At 45.4% G+C, this 14,178-nt stretch overlaps 1 protein-coding gene across 1 annotated transcript in view; it reads left to right on the top strand.

The window, feature by feature from the left end:
* TAF9B (TATA-box binding protein associated factor 9b) overlaps positions 1–14,178 on the top strand; it is a 113,506-nt gene that overhangs the window by 55,521 nt on the left and 43,807 nt on the right. The window contains exons 3-4 of the mRNA XM_069212560.1: positions 6,467–6,603; positions 6,683–6,817. Of these exons, the coding sequence (XP_069068661.1) occupies positions 6,467–6,603; positions 6,683–6,817 (272 nt within the window). The remainder of the gene's footprint in view (positions 1–6,466; positions 6,604–6,682; positions 6,818–14,178) is intronic.

Here is a 14,178-nt window from a genome sequence, read left to right as displayed (position 1 = left end):
TCAGACACGCACACCCACATTCAAACATTCACGCACACATCCATACAGACATACCTACAGACATACACGCACGCATTCCCAAAAACACAACACCCCGCAAGCATACACACACTCACACACCCCCTCTACATACACACAACCACACCCCCATGCACGCACACAACATACAACACCCCCCCCATCCCCTCCCCTCACGAACGGTCGACTTACCTGGTCCGACGATCCTCCGGGAGGGGACTGGAGCCATGGGGGCTGCTCCGCCGACACCACACCGTCAACAGAACACCGCCACGGCGAATCACAGGACGTGATTCACTGGGCGGTGTTCTGTTGGCGTGGAGGTGGAGCAACCTCCACTTTCCCGCCAGTATGGCTGTTGGCGGCTCTCTGTCCGTAAAAGGACGGAGTGCTGCCAACGGTCATAATAGGCCGAGCGGCAAACCGCCACCACTGGCGGTCTTCCGCACGGCTGTCCCTCGGCGGTCTTGGAAAAAGACCGCCGAGGTCAAAATGACCCCCATTGTCTTTCAGTACTTTTTGGTGTAATCTGTTTACACACCCACCTTCAGGAAGCTATTGCTTGGCTATCTATTCTAAGGTAAGGAATATATGGCTAGAAGCCTTTATCAGGTGAACAAGTTACTTGCCATCAGTAATACCTTACCTGGGTGGTACTGAGTCTAGCAGCAGATTCCTTACTGGCCCTCCCGTTCTCTCCATTCTGCGAACCGATTGCAGTGTGAAAGTCACCCTTCTAAGGGCCTTGGATATGCATACCAGTTCTCAGTGTTTCTCATGGCTCGGTGCTTCTGGCATGGAAAGCCATGAACAGAAACTGATGACGGCACACTGGGGTGGCTCTTATACAGGCACCACGCACATCACTTCTGGTGCTGCACCGAACACCACCACCACCACCTACCGCCAGGCATGGGAGATTGCTCGAAAATGTCCCTATCAAGTCTGATGTGTAGGGAATATTCTAAGGTAAGCAATCTGGGGCTAGATAGTTTCTAACAGGTAAGGCATTACCTAGAGCCCGCAAATTGCTCTTTATTACACAGAACAGTGACTGACACAGCAAAGACCCCCATGTCTTAGACAAGTTTCCTTAAAAACTGGAAGAGCACAATGTCTGCTGATCTGAGGTAGCATGTTAGTGAGTGCCAGTGGAACCTTTTCGACATTGGATAGGGAAAATTAGCTTACATAGCCTTGTGTAGTAGATCCAATCTTTGAAGTTAATTGGCTCAATATTAGGAAACCAGTACAAGGATGAGAGGGTTGGGGTAGCATGTCTTCAATGTGAGAGAGACAGAAGCATCCTCGCAGCTGCGCTTCGGAAGAGTTTCGGCCTTTGAGCATATTTCGTGGAGAATCTGCAGTGTAGCATTGCAGTAATCAAGGAGGAATGAGTGCATCAGATAAAGGTACTTATAGCGACCATTCTGAGAGGGGAAAGAAATGTAAAACCTTTTTGAGACTACGGCGGTAAAAGAAACAGGACTGTGTTGCTTAACTAATTTGTTGGTAATATTTAGGTTGGCGTCCAATTTGACCTACATATTTGTGTCACACATGTGACAGGTGCTGGGGGTTCCCCTACTCATGGGGCTAAAAGTCAGCTGCCAGAAGTGAGACTCAATAGATGGGTGTAGGATTTCGTTCTTGTTACTGTAGTCTAAAGGACATTATTGGAAATCCATTCCTTATGGCTACCGCACAGTTCTTGAAACTGTCTGTGGTAGATTCCATATTGCTGTTAATCCTTTTAACAATCTGGACATCTGCATACAATAAGCCGAAAGTATAAGTGATAAGGTGAACCACCCATTCATTTCATTTGCATGTGACAAACTGCAGAGAACTTTCACTGTGAGCTCCAAGTACCAAAAAAAACCCCAACACATGTCTTATTTGCAAACTTGAGAGAAACCGCTGAGATTGTTTCACACCTTTGCTGCCAGGCCTTGTCCCCCTCAGGTGGCAGGCCTTTTTTTGGCTACTTGGGACGGTTTGCGCTTAGGCCCTCATAACTTTTTGTCCACATAAGCTACCCACGCCAAATTTGTGTCCTCTTTTTCCAACATCCTAGGGACTCCAAAGGTACCCAGTGTTTGTGGGCTTCCCTGGAGGAGACCAAGAAATTAGTTAAAATACAGTGAAAAGTTTGGTTTAAAAAAAAAAAAAGGAAATATGCAAGGGGAAAAAAGGGCTGCAGAAGACGTGTTTTTTCCCCCCTGAAAATGGCATCAACAAAGGGTTTGCGGTGCTAAAATCACCATCTTCCCAGCTTTCAGGAACAGGCAGACGTGAATCAGAAAACCACATTTTTCAACACGATTTTGGCATTTTACTAGGACATACCCCATTTTTACTATTTTCTTATGCTTTTAGCCTCCTTCCAGTTAGTGACAGAAATGGGTGTGAAACCAATGCTGGATCCCAGACAGCTAAACATTTCTAAAAATTGCACAAAATTCTGAATTCAGCAAGGGGTAATTTGTGTAGACCCCACAAGGTTTTCCTACAGAAAATAACACCTGAAAAAAAATAAATATTGAAATTGAGGTAAAAAAAAAACACATTTTTTCTCCCCGTTTTGCACTAACTTTTTCCTGCAGTGTCAGATTTTCAAAAGCAGTATACCGTTACGTCTGCTGGACTCTTCTGGTTGCGGGGATATATATAGAGCTTGTAGGTTCATCAAGAACCCTTGGTACCCAGAGCCAATAAATGAGCTGCACCTTGCAATAGGTTTTCATTGTATACCGGGAATACAGCAATTCCTTTGTATGAAATATATAGAGTGAAAAATAGATATCAAGGAAACCTTTGTATTTCCAAAATGGGCCCAAGATAAGGTGTTGAGAAGCAGTGGTTATTTGCACATCTCTGAATTCTGATGTCCCCATACTAGCATGTGAATTACAGGGCATTTCTCAAATAGACGTCTTTTTTACACACTGTCTTACATTTGGAAGGAAAAAATTTAGAGAAAGACAAGGGACAATGACACTTATTCTTCTATTCTGTGTTTGCCCCAAGACTCCCGATGATAAATGGTACCTCACTTGCGTGGTTAGGCCTAGCACCCATGAAAGGAAATGCCCCAAACCACAACATGGACACATCAAAATGATATATTAACCAAACTACCTGTTTTACCGGTGGAGGGAGGGAGGGGGGGAGGGGGGTCGTGGGTGCACCTGCATTTTTGGTCCCCGGTGCAGCAGGCATCTATGGGAACCTACCAAACTCAGACATTTTTGAAAACTAGACACCTGGTGGAGTCCAGGGCGGTGTGGCTTGCGTGGATCCCCCAACATTTTCTACCCAGACTCCTCTGCAAACCTCAAATATAGCTACAAAAAAAAACACTTTCCACACTTTTTTGTTTGTAGGAACACTGCGCTTGTACAAATTTCCTTTCACCCAATGTTTCCCTCAGTCTGCCGATAAAAATTATACCTCACTTGTGTGGATGGCCCATGTGACTGCAACAAGAAAAGGTCAAAAACGTGTAGAGATTGAGGGGATAGTACAGCGAGTTGATAAGCACAATTTTTTCTTTTCTACATTTTTAGGCTGGCTCTGCTTTGGGGATCCAATCCGGGTGATCTTGTGGCAAGGCTAAAGCATCACCAACAAAATGCAGCATCCGAAGAAGAAGCAAATACCGATTTTGAGCCATTGTTGCAGGAAATATAGCAGTTGCAATCAAGGGACTAGTAGACCAATAAGAAGCCAGTGACGTCTTCCTTTTCAACCCCATCAAAAAAGTAAAACCCAGGAACTTTTTCAACTTTTACAGATTTGTGCGAATCCACTTGCTAGCTCTAGACTGAGGTCTAAGTCTGTCAGCGTTGTCCCTCAAATACTGCTCCGCATACAAATTAGTCTGCTCAACAATCTCTTCCAAAAAATACATCGTCCATAAACAACTCAAAGAAATTGACAGGCAAAAAGTTTTCTGTATTCACTCTACAACCTGGGAGACCAGTAAAGGCAGGCAACTGGGGCTGCACCATGTTTGGGGCAACCCAGGTGTCTGGTCTTCCAGTGGGAAACCTTTCAGCCCCAGGCTGCTGCACTATTGGCACATCAGTGTCCTCTAAAACAGGCCCTTCATCTGCACTGAGAGTGGCTTCCTCATCAGAAGAATCCTCTTGGACAGAAAACTCACTGCCAGAATCTCTATTCCTCCTCTGCCTCAGATGCAGGGTCCGTCTCCTAATCATGGTCAGAAGACAACTCAAAAAGCATGCCAACAACCTGCTGAGCGGTCACTCTGTGGCTAGACATGATCCTTTCTAAGAGTGTAACTTGACAAATGTGCCAACAACAACCAGCACTGTCTGAAATAAGTAATAAACAAAGTGTGGCTTTATCAAAAACCACACCACTCACTTGACTGAAAAAGCTAGACTTGCCAGCAACTACTCTGTACAGACACAGCAGTCACCAATGATATCCCACAAAAAAAGAAAAGCAAATTAGACCTAAGACAACACAAATATCATTGTGCACAAATCTAAGGACAACTTCACACGCATTTAGTGCACCACCTACGAACATGTCATTCATGCATGGCAACAATACTCCTTTGGAGTAAATTGTTTTTACTTACCTAAAACATGCAACTACGCAAACCGCAAGTCAACCACTGCCAAAACCGCAAGGAGCCACAGCAAAGGAAGCAAAAGCTTTGAACTAGAACAAAAAGGAGAAATAAACTGTTATAATCACAAATGCAAATACTTCGCCAGTTGAGAAACACCCCGCCACCAAACAGTTAACATTTTTCCCTGGTACCTAAGTGGAGAATATAGGCCAATGGTGAACAGTTCTGTGCCCCCTTTGGTGTGTGCGGGGGGGGGGGGGTGACCTTTGCCAAATGGGGCGCCCCCCAACACAAAAAAAAATAAAGGGAAAAAAAAAACCTTGTGTCTTGGGGGCGGATGGGCCTAAAACAAAATAGGATAATCTGCCAGAGGGGGCAGAAATAGCCATCAGTAATGTGCTCCCTTTTGAGGGGGCGATCCTTGCCAAAGGGGCCGCCAACCCATAAAAAACACCCACACAGAAGATCCCTGGTGCCTGAGTGGATTCTGCCCTCCCTTGGGGGCAGATGGGCATTAAAAAAAAATCGGCTGATCTACCCCCCTTGGCCATCACTCTTATGCCCCTTTTGGGGGGGGCGGGGGGGGTTGACCCTTGCCCAAGGGGTTCCCCCAGAAAACACACAAACACAACAATCCCTGGGGCCTAGTGTTTTTCAACTACCCCCCCCCCCCCAACCCGTGGGCCACATCAGCCAAAAACATGGCTGATCTAGCCCCGGGGGGGGGGGGGGGCGAAACCTACACGCAAAAAAATCATGCCCCTGGGTAGCAACCCTTCCCTAACGGGTCGCTGCCCTAAAATATAAAAAAAAAAAGTAATTCCTGGTGTCTAGTGGGTTTTGATCCCCCCGCCCGCCCCATGGGGTCAGGGGGGTACAGATCGCCTGAAAAAATGACTGATCTGGCCCCACGGGGGCGAAAGACGGATAGGTTATTGCTCCAAGTGGTTGGGGGGCCCAGGGCACCCGAGGGGTTAAGGCAATTACACTCACACAACTAAGTCAGAATTTTATTGTGTTCAGCAGAATCGACCGCTATCATTCTTTGGTCAGATCCTATCCCTGCTCTGCTCCTCCATAGAATTTTCCTCTGTTAAGAATTCAAGAAAAGATTTTCAGTGCCAGATTTGCTTCCATTCCCTTAAATAAACTTTGTCTGGTTGTCATGGGGCAGTTGTGCTTTTTGTTAAAACTCGTCTCCGCTTTTTCATTCTTTTCTTTTTTTTGTGGAAGTTAATGTTATCTAGTTGGTAATTGTGAATTGTGTTGTGCTGAAAGTTGCCCCTCTTTTTGAAGGCTGTGAGTCAGGGATTTTCACAGACTTGGGGCATCTTAATCTTTGAATAGCTGTATTGAGATGCAGAATCTGCACATCTCTCAGATGTAAAGCCCTATGTTATCTGTTCCTATTTTGTACCACGTTATTGCCATACAAATTAATAAGCCTTCTTAATAATATACACCTTTTCGTTTAAACAAAAAATGTAATCAAAAGCATAAGCTGGTCTGCAATAACCAATGTTTAATTGGAAACTGCAGAAACTGACATTTGTTGTTCTGAGCAGTTTACTTTTCCAACCTCTTTTACATTTATGCCTTTGCAAAACAGCATTCAGTTTTAGCAGTACAGCAATCCTACCTGTAATCACATTAATAATACCAATCTTGTCATCATCATTTTAGTCAAATAATTGAGTTTTATTTGATGGGACCAATGTGAGTATTTCAGTGTGAGCTAATGTTCTAGTATTGGCACATGCATAGATTTATGCATATCTTGATTGCAGATCTCTAAAATATATTATTCTGTTGCTGTTAACTGTTGTTTCCTTTCTTCCAAAGGATATGTCACTACTATATTGGAAGATGCTAAGATTTACTCAAGCCATGCTAAAAAATCAAACGTTGATGCCGATGATGTGCGATTGGCAATCCAGTGCAGAACAGACCAGTCTTTCACCTCTCCTCCTCCAAGAGATGTAAGTCATACAGTTGTATTTATCGTTACTCCGGCCACACTTCTGAAATGTATTAAAATTCAGCTTTTTCATTTTTCAGTTTTTATTAGACATTGCAAGACAAAAAAACCAAATGCCTTTACCGTTGATCAAGCCGTATGCTGGACCTAGATTGCCACCTGACAGATACTGTTTGACTGCACCAAACTACAGACTGAAGTCTTTGCAAAAAAAGGTATGGGTTTTAAAGAGACATCTTTGTTTCTTTGTCTTTATTTTCTCAGGTACATATTGTAAAATCTTTCCTCACATAAGTTTAAGTTTTTCCTTCTTTCACACTGAGACGTCAGTTCTTTTATGGTATGAAGCTATATCACTTTTACACAGCTGTTTTCTTTTGTGTTGTTGGAAGTGAAGTGAAAGCACCTGCTTGGCCCTATTAGGATGAGTGACTGTGAAGGAAGTCCTTTCATGCATGAATCAATAGAGGTAATAGCCATTAGAGTTATGCAACTCTTGGTTCAGGGATTCATAAAATAATTATGCTAAAATATCCAATCTGGTGCATGTTTACTACTCAGAAATGTATTGATGCGCACACAATTCCTTAACCCCTTAGCTGCTGACACTCTCTCCCATCGCCCCCCAACAGTGCTGAGCCCTTATTTGGCTATTTGGGGTAGTTCGCGCTTAGGCCTTCATAACATTTTGTCTATATAAGCTACCCAGGCCAAATTTGCATCCTTTTTTTCTAGCATCTTAAGGATTCTAAAGGTACCCAGAGTTTGTGGGTTCCCCTGGAGGCGACCAAGAAGTCAGCCAAAATACAGCTACAATTGTTTGTTGTTTTTAGAAAAATGGGAAAAAGGGCTGTAGAAGAAAGCATGTGTGTTTTTTCCCCTGAAAATGGCATCAACAAAGGAATTGCGGTGCTAAAATCACCATCTTCCCAGCTTTCAGGAACAGGCAGACTTCAATTAGAAAACTCTCGATTTTGGCATTTTACTAGAACATACCCCATTTTTACTATTTATTGTGCTTTTAGCCTCCTTCCAGTTAGTGACAAAAATCGGTGTGAAACTAATGCTGGATCCACGACAGCTAAACATTTCTGAAATTCTGAATTCAGCAAAGGGTAATTTGTGTAGATCCTACAATGTTTTCCTACAGAAAATAACAGCTGAAATAAAAAAAAAAATTGAAATTGAGGTAAAAAAAAAAGCCATATTTCTCCATGTTTTACTCTGTAACTTTTTCCTGCAGTGTCATACTTTCAAAAGTAATATACCGTTAGGTCTGCTGGACTCTTCTGGTTGTGGTGATATGATATATAGGGCTTATAGGTTCATCAAGAACCCTAGGTACCCAGAGCCAATAAAGGAGCTGCACCTTGCAATGGGTTTTCATTGTATACTTGTTGTACAGCAACTTATTTGGTGACATTTAAAGAGTGAAAAATAGGTATTAAGGAAACCTTTGTTTTTCCAAAATGGGTACAAGATAAGGTGTTGAGAAGCAGTGGTTATTTGCACATCTCTGAATTCTGGGGTGCCCATACTAGCATGTGAATTACCCACTAGGGCAAAAGTGCAAAAGTCTAAGAGGCCAATAGGACACATACAAGACCACTTTAACTCTTTTTAATCTGGCTTGCATGAAAGCAAACTTGCTACTAGATCTTCTTAAGACGGTCATGTAAGCCAGTGAAAACAACAAAAGGTAGTGCAGATAGAGAATGTTCCTACCAGGCACTCATCACTCAGTTCAACTGTACATGTTGGTTTGTTTTTCTTGAGGCAGCCATCTGGTCTCCAGTGAGAGGGAGAGGACGTCAAGATTCTCTTGCATTGCTAGACTCGTTTTGGTTTCTGGGGCCATGTAGGCAAATCAGCAGCAACAGGAGGGCAGCCCCACACCAGCAGAGCTTCAGCAGGGCCGTCTGGCGTGTACCCAACCAAAAGGAAATAGCATCACTCAGCTCCATGTTCTGAAAGAAAGAATTACCTTGGGTAGAGATCCAGTTCATATTTCAACATCTTGTCATTTAGGCAACATACCCATCCATTATGATTTAATGCGTCTTTGAAGTTTGTTCCAACCTAGTTTGATATATATAAATATATTTTTGTAATGGTTTCTCAAAATAGCTTTCCTTCGCCTCCACTCAGATGCACTGTTTTCGCCACCCTGTAAATGCTGCTAGACCTGTTCAGACTGCAGGGATGTGCTCGTTCAGTCAACCTTGTTATTCCCATTAAATAGGTCCAGGGGTAAAAGGAAGATCAGAGGAGGTTGAGCTAGAAACAAGAAGGAACTACTCACATGGCCTTGGGGAACTTTAATCTCTGCAGCTTTAACTGCTCAGCTTTGCCAACCTGAGAGAGTCAAGGGATTAAAAGAGGGTATCTGGATTTTCCAATATGACTGCACTATTATTGGTGGCACAGTGACATTGGATACAAATGGCAGTTCCCATATCAGATACTGCCAAGTATCTTCTGAATAACAAAGAAGTGGCCTCTCAGACAGCATCAGTATTTCTTACGTATTTCCTTCCCAGAAGTGCACATGGTCGTAATTTTAAAGTGCCTTGAATAATATTTAGGACTTTACAGCAGGGGTGACTCCTCCGCAATGGTGGAGGAGCTTCGCCCCTCTTACAAAGAGCCAGGAGATGAAAAATAAAATTATAGTTACACTGTTTTATTTTTCTTATGCTGGTTCTGCCAGCACTACAGGGTGGGGCCGGGCTGGGCCAATGGAGGGGGGATGAGGAGAGTGTGCACCTAAGTGCGCATGTGTGTTTGGCCAGCCGTCTCAGGCCGCCCAAACACACATGTGCTTTTAAGTTTCTCCAGCCCAGCTGTGTTTAGCAGCCAGGCTACAGAAACTGCACAGTCACTGAGACCAATCCTGACGCTGCTTTCATGCTAAGTTTTGCATGAAAGTAGTGCCAGGATTGCTGGAGAGCCTGTGCTGGTGTCCCAGTGAATGCTAGGACACCAGATACGGTGTGAGGCAACAGGAGTTGGCGGGAACGGAGAAAACGTACATTTTTAAAAATCCTCCCCCAAACACCCACCTCCCCCCCCCCCCCCCTTGACATGGGTCCCCCTCCCCTTTGATATTTGCATCTAGCTAGTGTACAATTCATAGCAATGTAATGGTCCCATGTGAAAATACTTTTCAGCAAGTTGATGCTTTTAACCCAAGCATTGACATCTTAAGAGATGCACAATGTTTGTGCATACCTATTCTTTATTGTGAGGGCTATTTCTTGTTGTACACATACGTTGCTGCATTAAAAATTGTTTTTTGTGATTTAACTGATTTTCAGGTTCAGGCAATAATTTGCAAGTTAAATGGTAGTAGCATAGGATCAAAGTCTTAGGGCCTGATTTAGATCCTGGTGGAGGACATATTCTGTCACAAACATGACAGATATGCTGTCAGCTGTATTACAGTCCCCTTTGAATAGAATTAGATCATAATACGGCAGACAGGCTATCCGTCATGTTTGTGACTGAGTATTCTTCTCTGCCAGGATCTAGCCCTTAGTCTTGTGAACCTCACGCCCTGCATAACTTTGAATATTGTGTATTGCAATGTTTGTATCCAAAGATAGACTCACTGGAAGACGTTGTGGTGTTTAATGAGTATCAGCACACGAGTCGGGATTTGATGCTCCTCTGTCAGGCTAACATTCACACATCTTTGTTTCCATACTCATTTATATTTATGATGGCTAAACGGGATTGAGCATTTGTAAGGAAATTGAGTGGTTGTGTGACTTAAGCATGTAATTCACTACCAACCCCTTTAGGACTAGTTATGTTTTATTTCTTAAACCTTAGCTCAACACCAGGTAGTTATTGTTCTGAGCAGTCAGGCTTACACCAAGGAACAAGTGTAAAGCATTTAAGCTCCACTAAAACAATTAAAGAAGAAAGAAATTCGACACTCCAATTCCACACCAATTTGTAAAAATACAGTAAATAGAGAATATTTTTAGCTTCTTGCTGTTGACTTCTATGGAGTGGTCCTGATGCCAGGGGTGCAGGATGCTGAAGATGCTCAAAGATGCTAAAGATGCTGCGCGGTTTTTCCTGGGGCTACTCCTTGGTCCATAGTCCTGGTGAGGTGAATCTGGCCTCCGGGATTGACATCCTACAAAGTCTTCTCTAAGCCAACAGAAGTCCAGTTGCCACCGGGCTGCCATTCTCCCACCACAGCAGTTTTCTTCTCTTTGTGTTCTCTCCAGGGTGACGAAGCTGCACTCCAGTGACTCTCGGGTCCAGCAGACTCGAGTGCAAATTTTGAGCATCCAGTCCTGGTATCTTGGGCTGCACAGCAGGAGTGGTGATACTTGATCTGGGCTTCCAACTTGCCCAAGCAGTCTCCTTCAGCTTATGTGGCCCTGTGCTGAGAACAGGAAGTGAGCTGACTGACTCTTTGCAGTGTCTGCTTCAGGCTGGGTTTGGGGGAAGTTGCGTTCTCTAGTCAATGGGCTACTAGGTTCCCTCCCACCTGATGACAACTTCCTTCGATTTGTGGCATCCAGCACCCCATAAGGCTCCATTCTTAAGAAAGCAGAACCCCTGTCTTCCTCAGCAGTTCGTTAGCTCACCCTAGAGGTGTGGCTACCTGTGGGCTCCACAACCACAGAAAAAAAATAGTTTCCCCCCTAGGCTCGAAAAATCCACTCACCCACTAGCATTGGCGAGTCTTATTCCTGCCAAAGTCCTCGAGAAGACCGTCAACAAACAGCTCGCCGCCTTCCTCGAGACCAACGGATCCCTCAACCGATCACAGTCCGGTTTCCGAGCCAACCACAGCACCGAGACCGCCATCATCGCAGCCACCGACGACATCAGATCCCTGCTCAACAACGGGGAAACAGCTGTCCTCATCCTCCCGGACCTCTCTGCAGCGTTCAACACAGTCTGCCACCGCACACTGATACAGCGCCTCAGCAACACCGGAATCCAAGAAAAGGCATTGGAATGGATCATCTCGTTCCTCGACGGAAGAACCCAGAGAGTCCGCCTCCCCCCGTTCCGGTCCGCAGCCACCGAAGTCATCTGCGGCGTACCTCAAGGATCCTCGCTCAGCCCCACCCTCTTCAACGTCTACATGAGCCCCCTCGCGACCATCGCACGCCAACACAACCTCAACATCATTTCCTACGCCGACGACACCCAGCTGATCCTCTCCCTCACCAACGACCCCGCCACCGCCAGAGCCAGCCTACACGAAGGAATGAAAGACGTCGCCGAGTGGATGAAGAACAGCCGTCTGAAACTGAACTCAGACAAGACGGAAGTCCTCATCCTGGGATCATCTCCCTCCGCCTGGGACGACTCCTGGTGGCCCCCTGCCCTGGGCACCACCCCCAAGCCAACGGACCACGCACGAAACCTGGGCTTCATCCTGGACTCCTCCCTCTCGATGACCAAACAAGTCAACGCCGTCTCGTCATCCTGTTTCAACACCCTGCGCATGCTCCGAAAGATCTTTCGTTGGTTCCCCACCGAAACCAGGAAAACGGTCACCCAGGCGCTCGTCACCAGCCGACTGGACTACGGGAACGCCCTCTACGCAGGAACCACAGCCAAGCTTCAGAAAGGACTCCAGCGCATACAGAACGCCTCCGCACGACTCGTCTTGGACATCCCCCGCCACGCCCACATCTCCGCCCACCTGAGAGACCTGCACTGGCTCCCCGTCAACAAGAGAATCACGTTCAGACTCCTCACCCACGCACACAAGGCTCTCCACGACCTGGGCCCCAAGTACCTCAACAACCGCCTCACCTTCTACACGCCCACCCGCCAGCTGCGATCGACCAGCCTCGCCCTCGCCGCCGTACCACGCATTCGCAGAACCACCGCCGGAGGAAGATCCTTCTCCTACCTGGCGGCTAAGACATGGAACTCCCTCCCCATCCACCTACTGCAGACCCAGGACCATCTCTCCTTCAGGAAGCAACTCAAGACCTGGCTTTTCGAGCAGTAATGGACCCCCACCCCCCTGCCTACCCAGCGCCTTGAGACCCTTGCGGGTGAGTAGCGCGCTATTTAAATTGTTGATTGATTGATTGATTATTTGATCAGGTCGAGCCATTTTGAAAACTTACTCGCCCTTTCTGGCCAGTTGACACTGAACAGGTGTTCTTTTCATTTGAAAAGTGGAGGGGCAATAAAAGATGCCTTTTAAGTCTTGTTCTTATGTCACATTTGCTCTGTGTTCACTGACAGAGGTCAAAAGTCAGTTTTTCTTACAATTAATTTTACTTCTGACTGCAGAGTTCCAGGACTTTGTATTGTAAATCATTGTATTGTAAATCATTTGTAGAGCACATTCCGGCCGTAGCATCGAAGCGCTGATAAGTACCAGTGAGTCGTAGAAATACAAAGACAGAAAGCGGTCAGACACCAATGCCATTCCATAAAACCCCATTTTAATGGGAGGACAGCCAAGTTTTCAGTTTCTTTCTAAAGCCAAAATATATCTGCCTGTTCGCAAGAAGGGGGGAATTCCAGAGTCAGGCTGCCCCCACCGAAAAAGCTTTGTTCCCCCCCACCTAACCCTCTGACAGCGGGGCACCGAAATAAGCTGTCTAAATGAAGATCTCAGCATCCGAACCGGCTAGTAGGGTTGTAGAACTGATCTAAGATAATCGCAGCCCTCTTGGTGGTGGGCCTTTATAAGTTAAACAGAGAGACTTAAACTTAATCCGTGGAGTTGTCTGAGGCAGCTGCTAACAGATGCAGAGTGCTGTAGGTTTAAAATCAAACCGGCTGCCATGTTCTGGATAAGTTGTATCTTGTGGAGTGCGGATTTACTAATATTCAACATTAAGGCATTACAGTAGTCCAATCTAGACATTACCAGTGCCAGAACCACCACAATTTTCAGGTTTTCCTGAATAAAGGGAAAGATTTTCTTAAGGGTTCTTAATGCCCAATAGCAGCCTTTAACCGCCTGGTTAACTTGTTGCTCAAATGAAAGGGAACTGTTGAATACAATGCCCAGATTTCTAGCCGACCACTACAAGACTCCGGCCACCAGCGGGGACTCCATAACTTACTGTCTAATCCAAAAAAAATGATTTCAGTCTTTTCCCTATTAAGTTTGAGCCAATTACTGCTCATCCAGCTGCTGATCTCTCTCATACATTGATGAAATCTGTCGGCGGTCTCATCCCAGTTGTGAGAGACCGGAATAATCAGCAGAGTATCGTCCGCGTATGACACAATCTGAAAACCAAAAGAGCGCACTAAATTGCCCAATGGTGCTACATAAAGACTAAACAGAGTGGGGCTGAGCGAAGACCCCTGGGGGACACCACATGGTAATTGAAAAGGGGCAGCCCTATAATACCCACAGGACACAGTGATGGATCTGTTGGTGTGGAAAGACTTGAGGATATCAAGTGCCCTATTTCTGACTCCTGCCTGATGCAATCGCTGAATAAGGCGTTGCGGGGATATAGTATCGAAAGCCGCGGAAAGATCAAGTAAGACAAGGATGGCGCCTTCCCCCGATCTACTCTTCTGCGAATAATATCCGCTGAGGAAATCAGCGCAGGTTCTG

This window comes from Pleurodeles waltl, chromosome 2_1 (assembly GCF_031143425.1).
Source record: "Pleurodeles waltl isolate 20211129_DDA chromosome 2_1, aPleWal1.hap1.20221129, whole genome shotgun sequence".
NCBI classification, from domain to species: domain Eukaryota; kingdom Metazoa; phylum Chordata; class Amphibia; order Caudata; family Salamandridae; genus Pleurodeles; species Pleurodeles waltl.
Note: the sequence above shows the minus strand (reverse complement) of the source record. Positions and strands in the feature narration are given on the sequence as shown.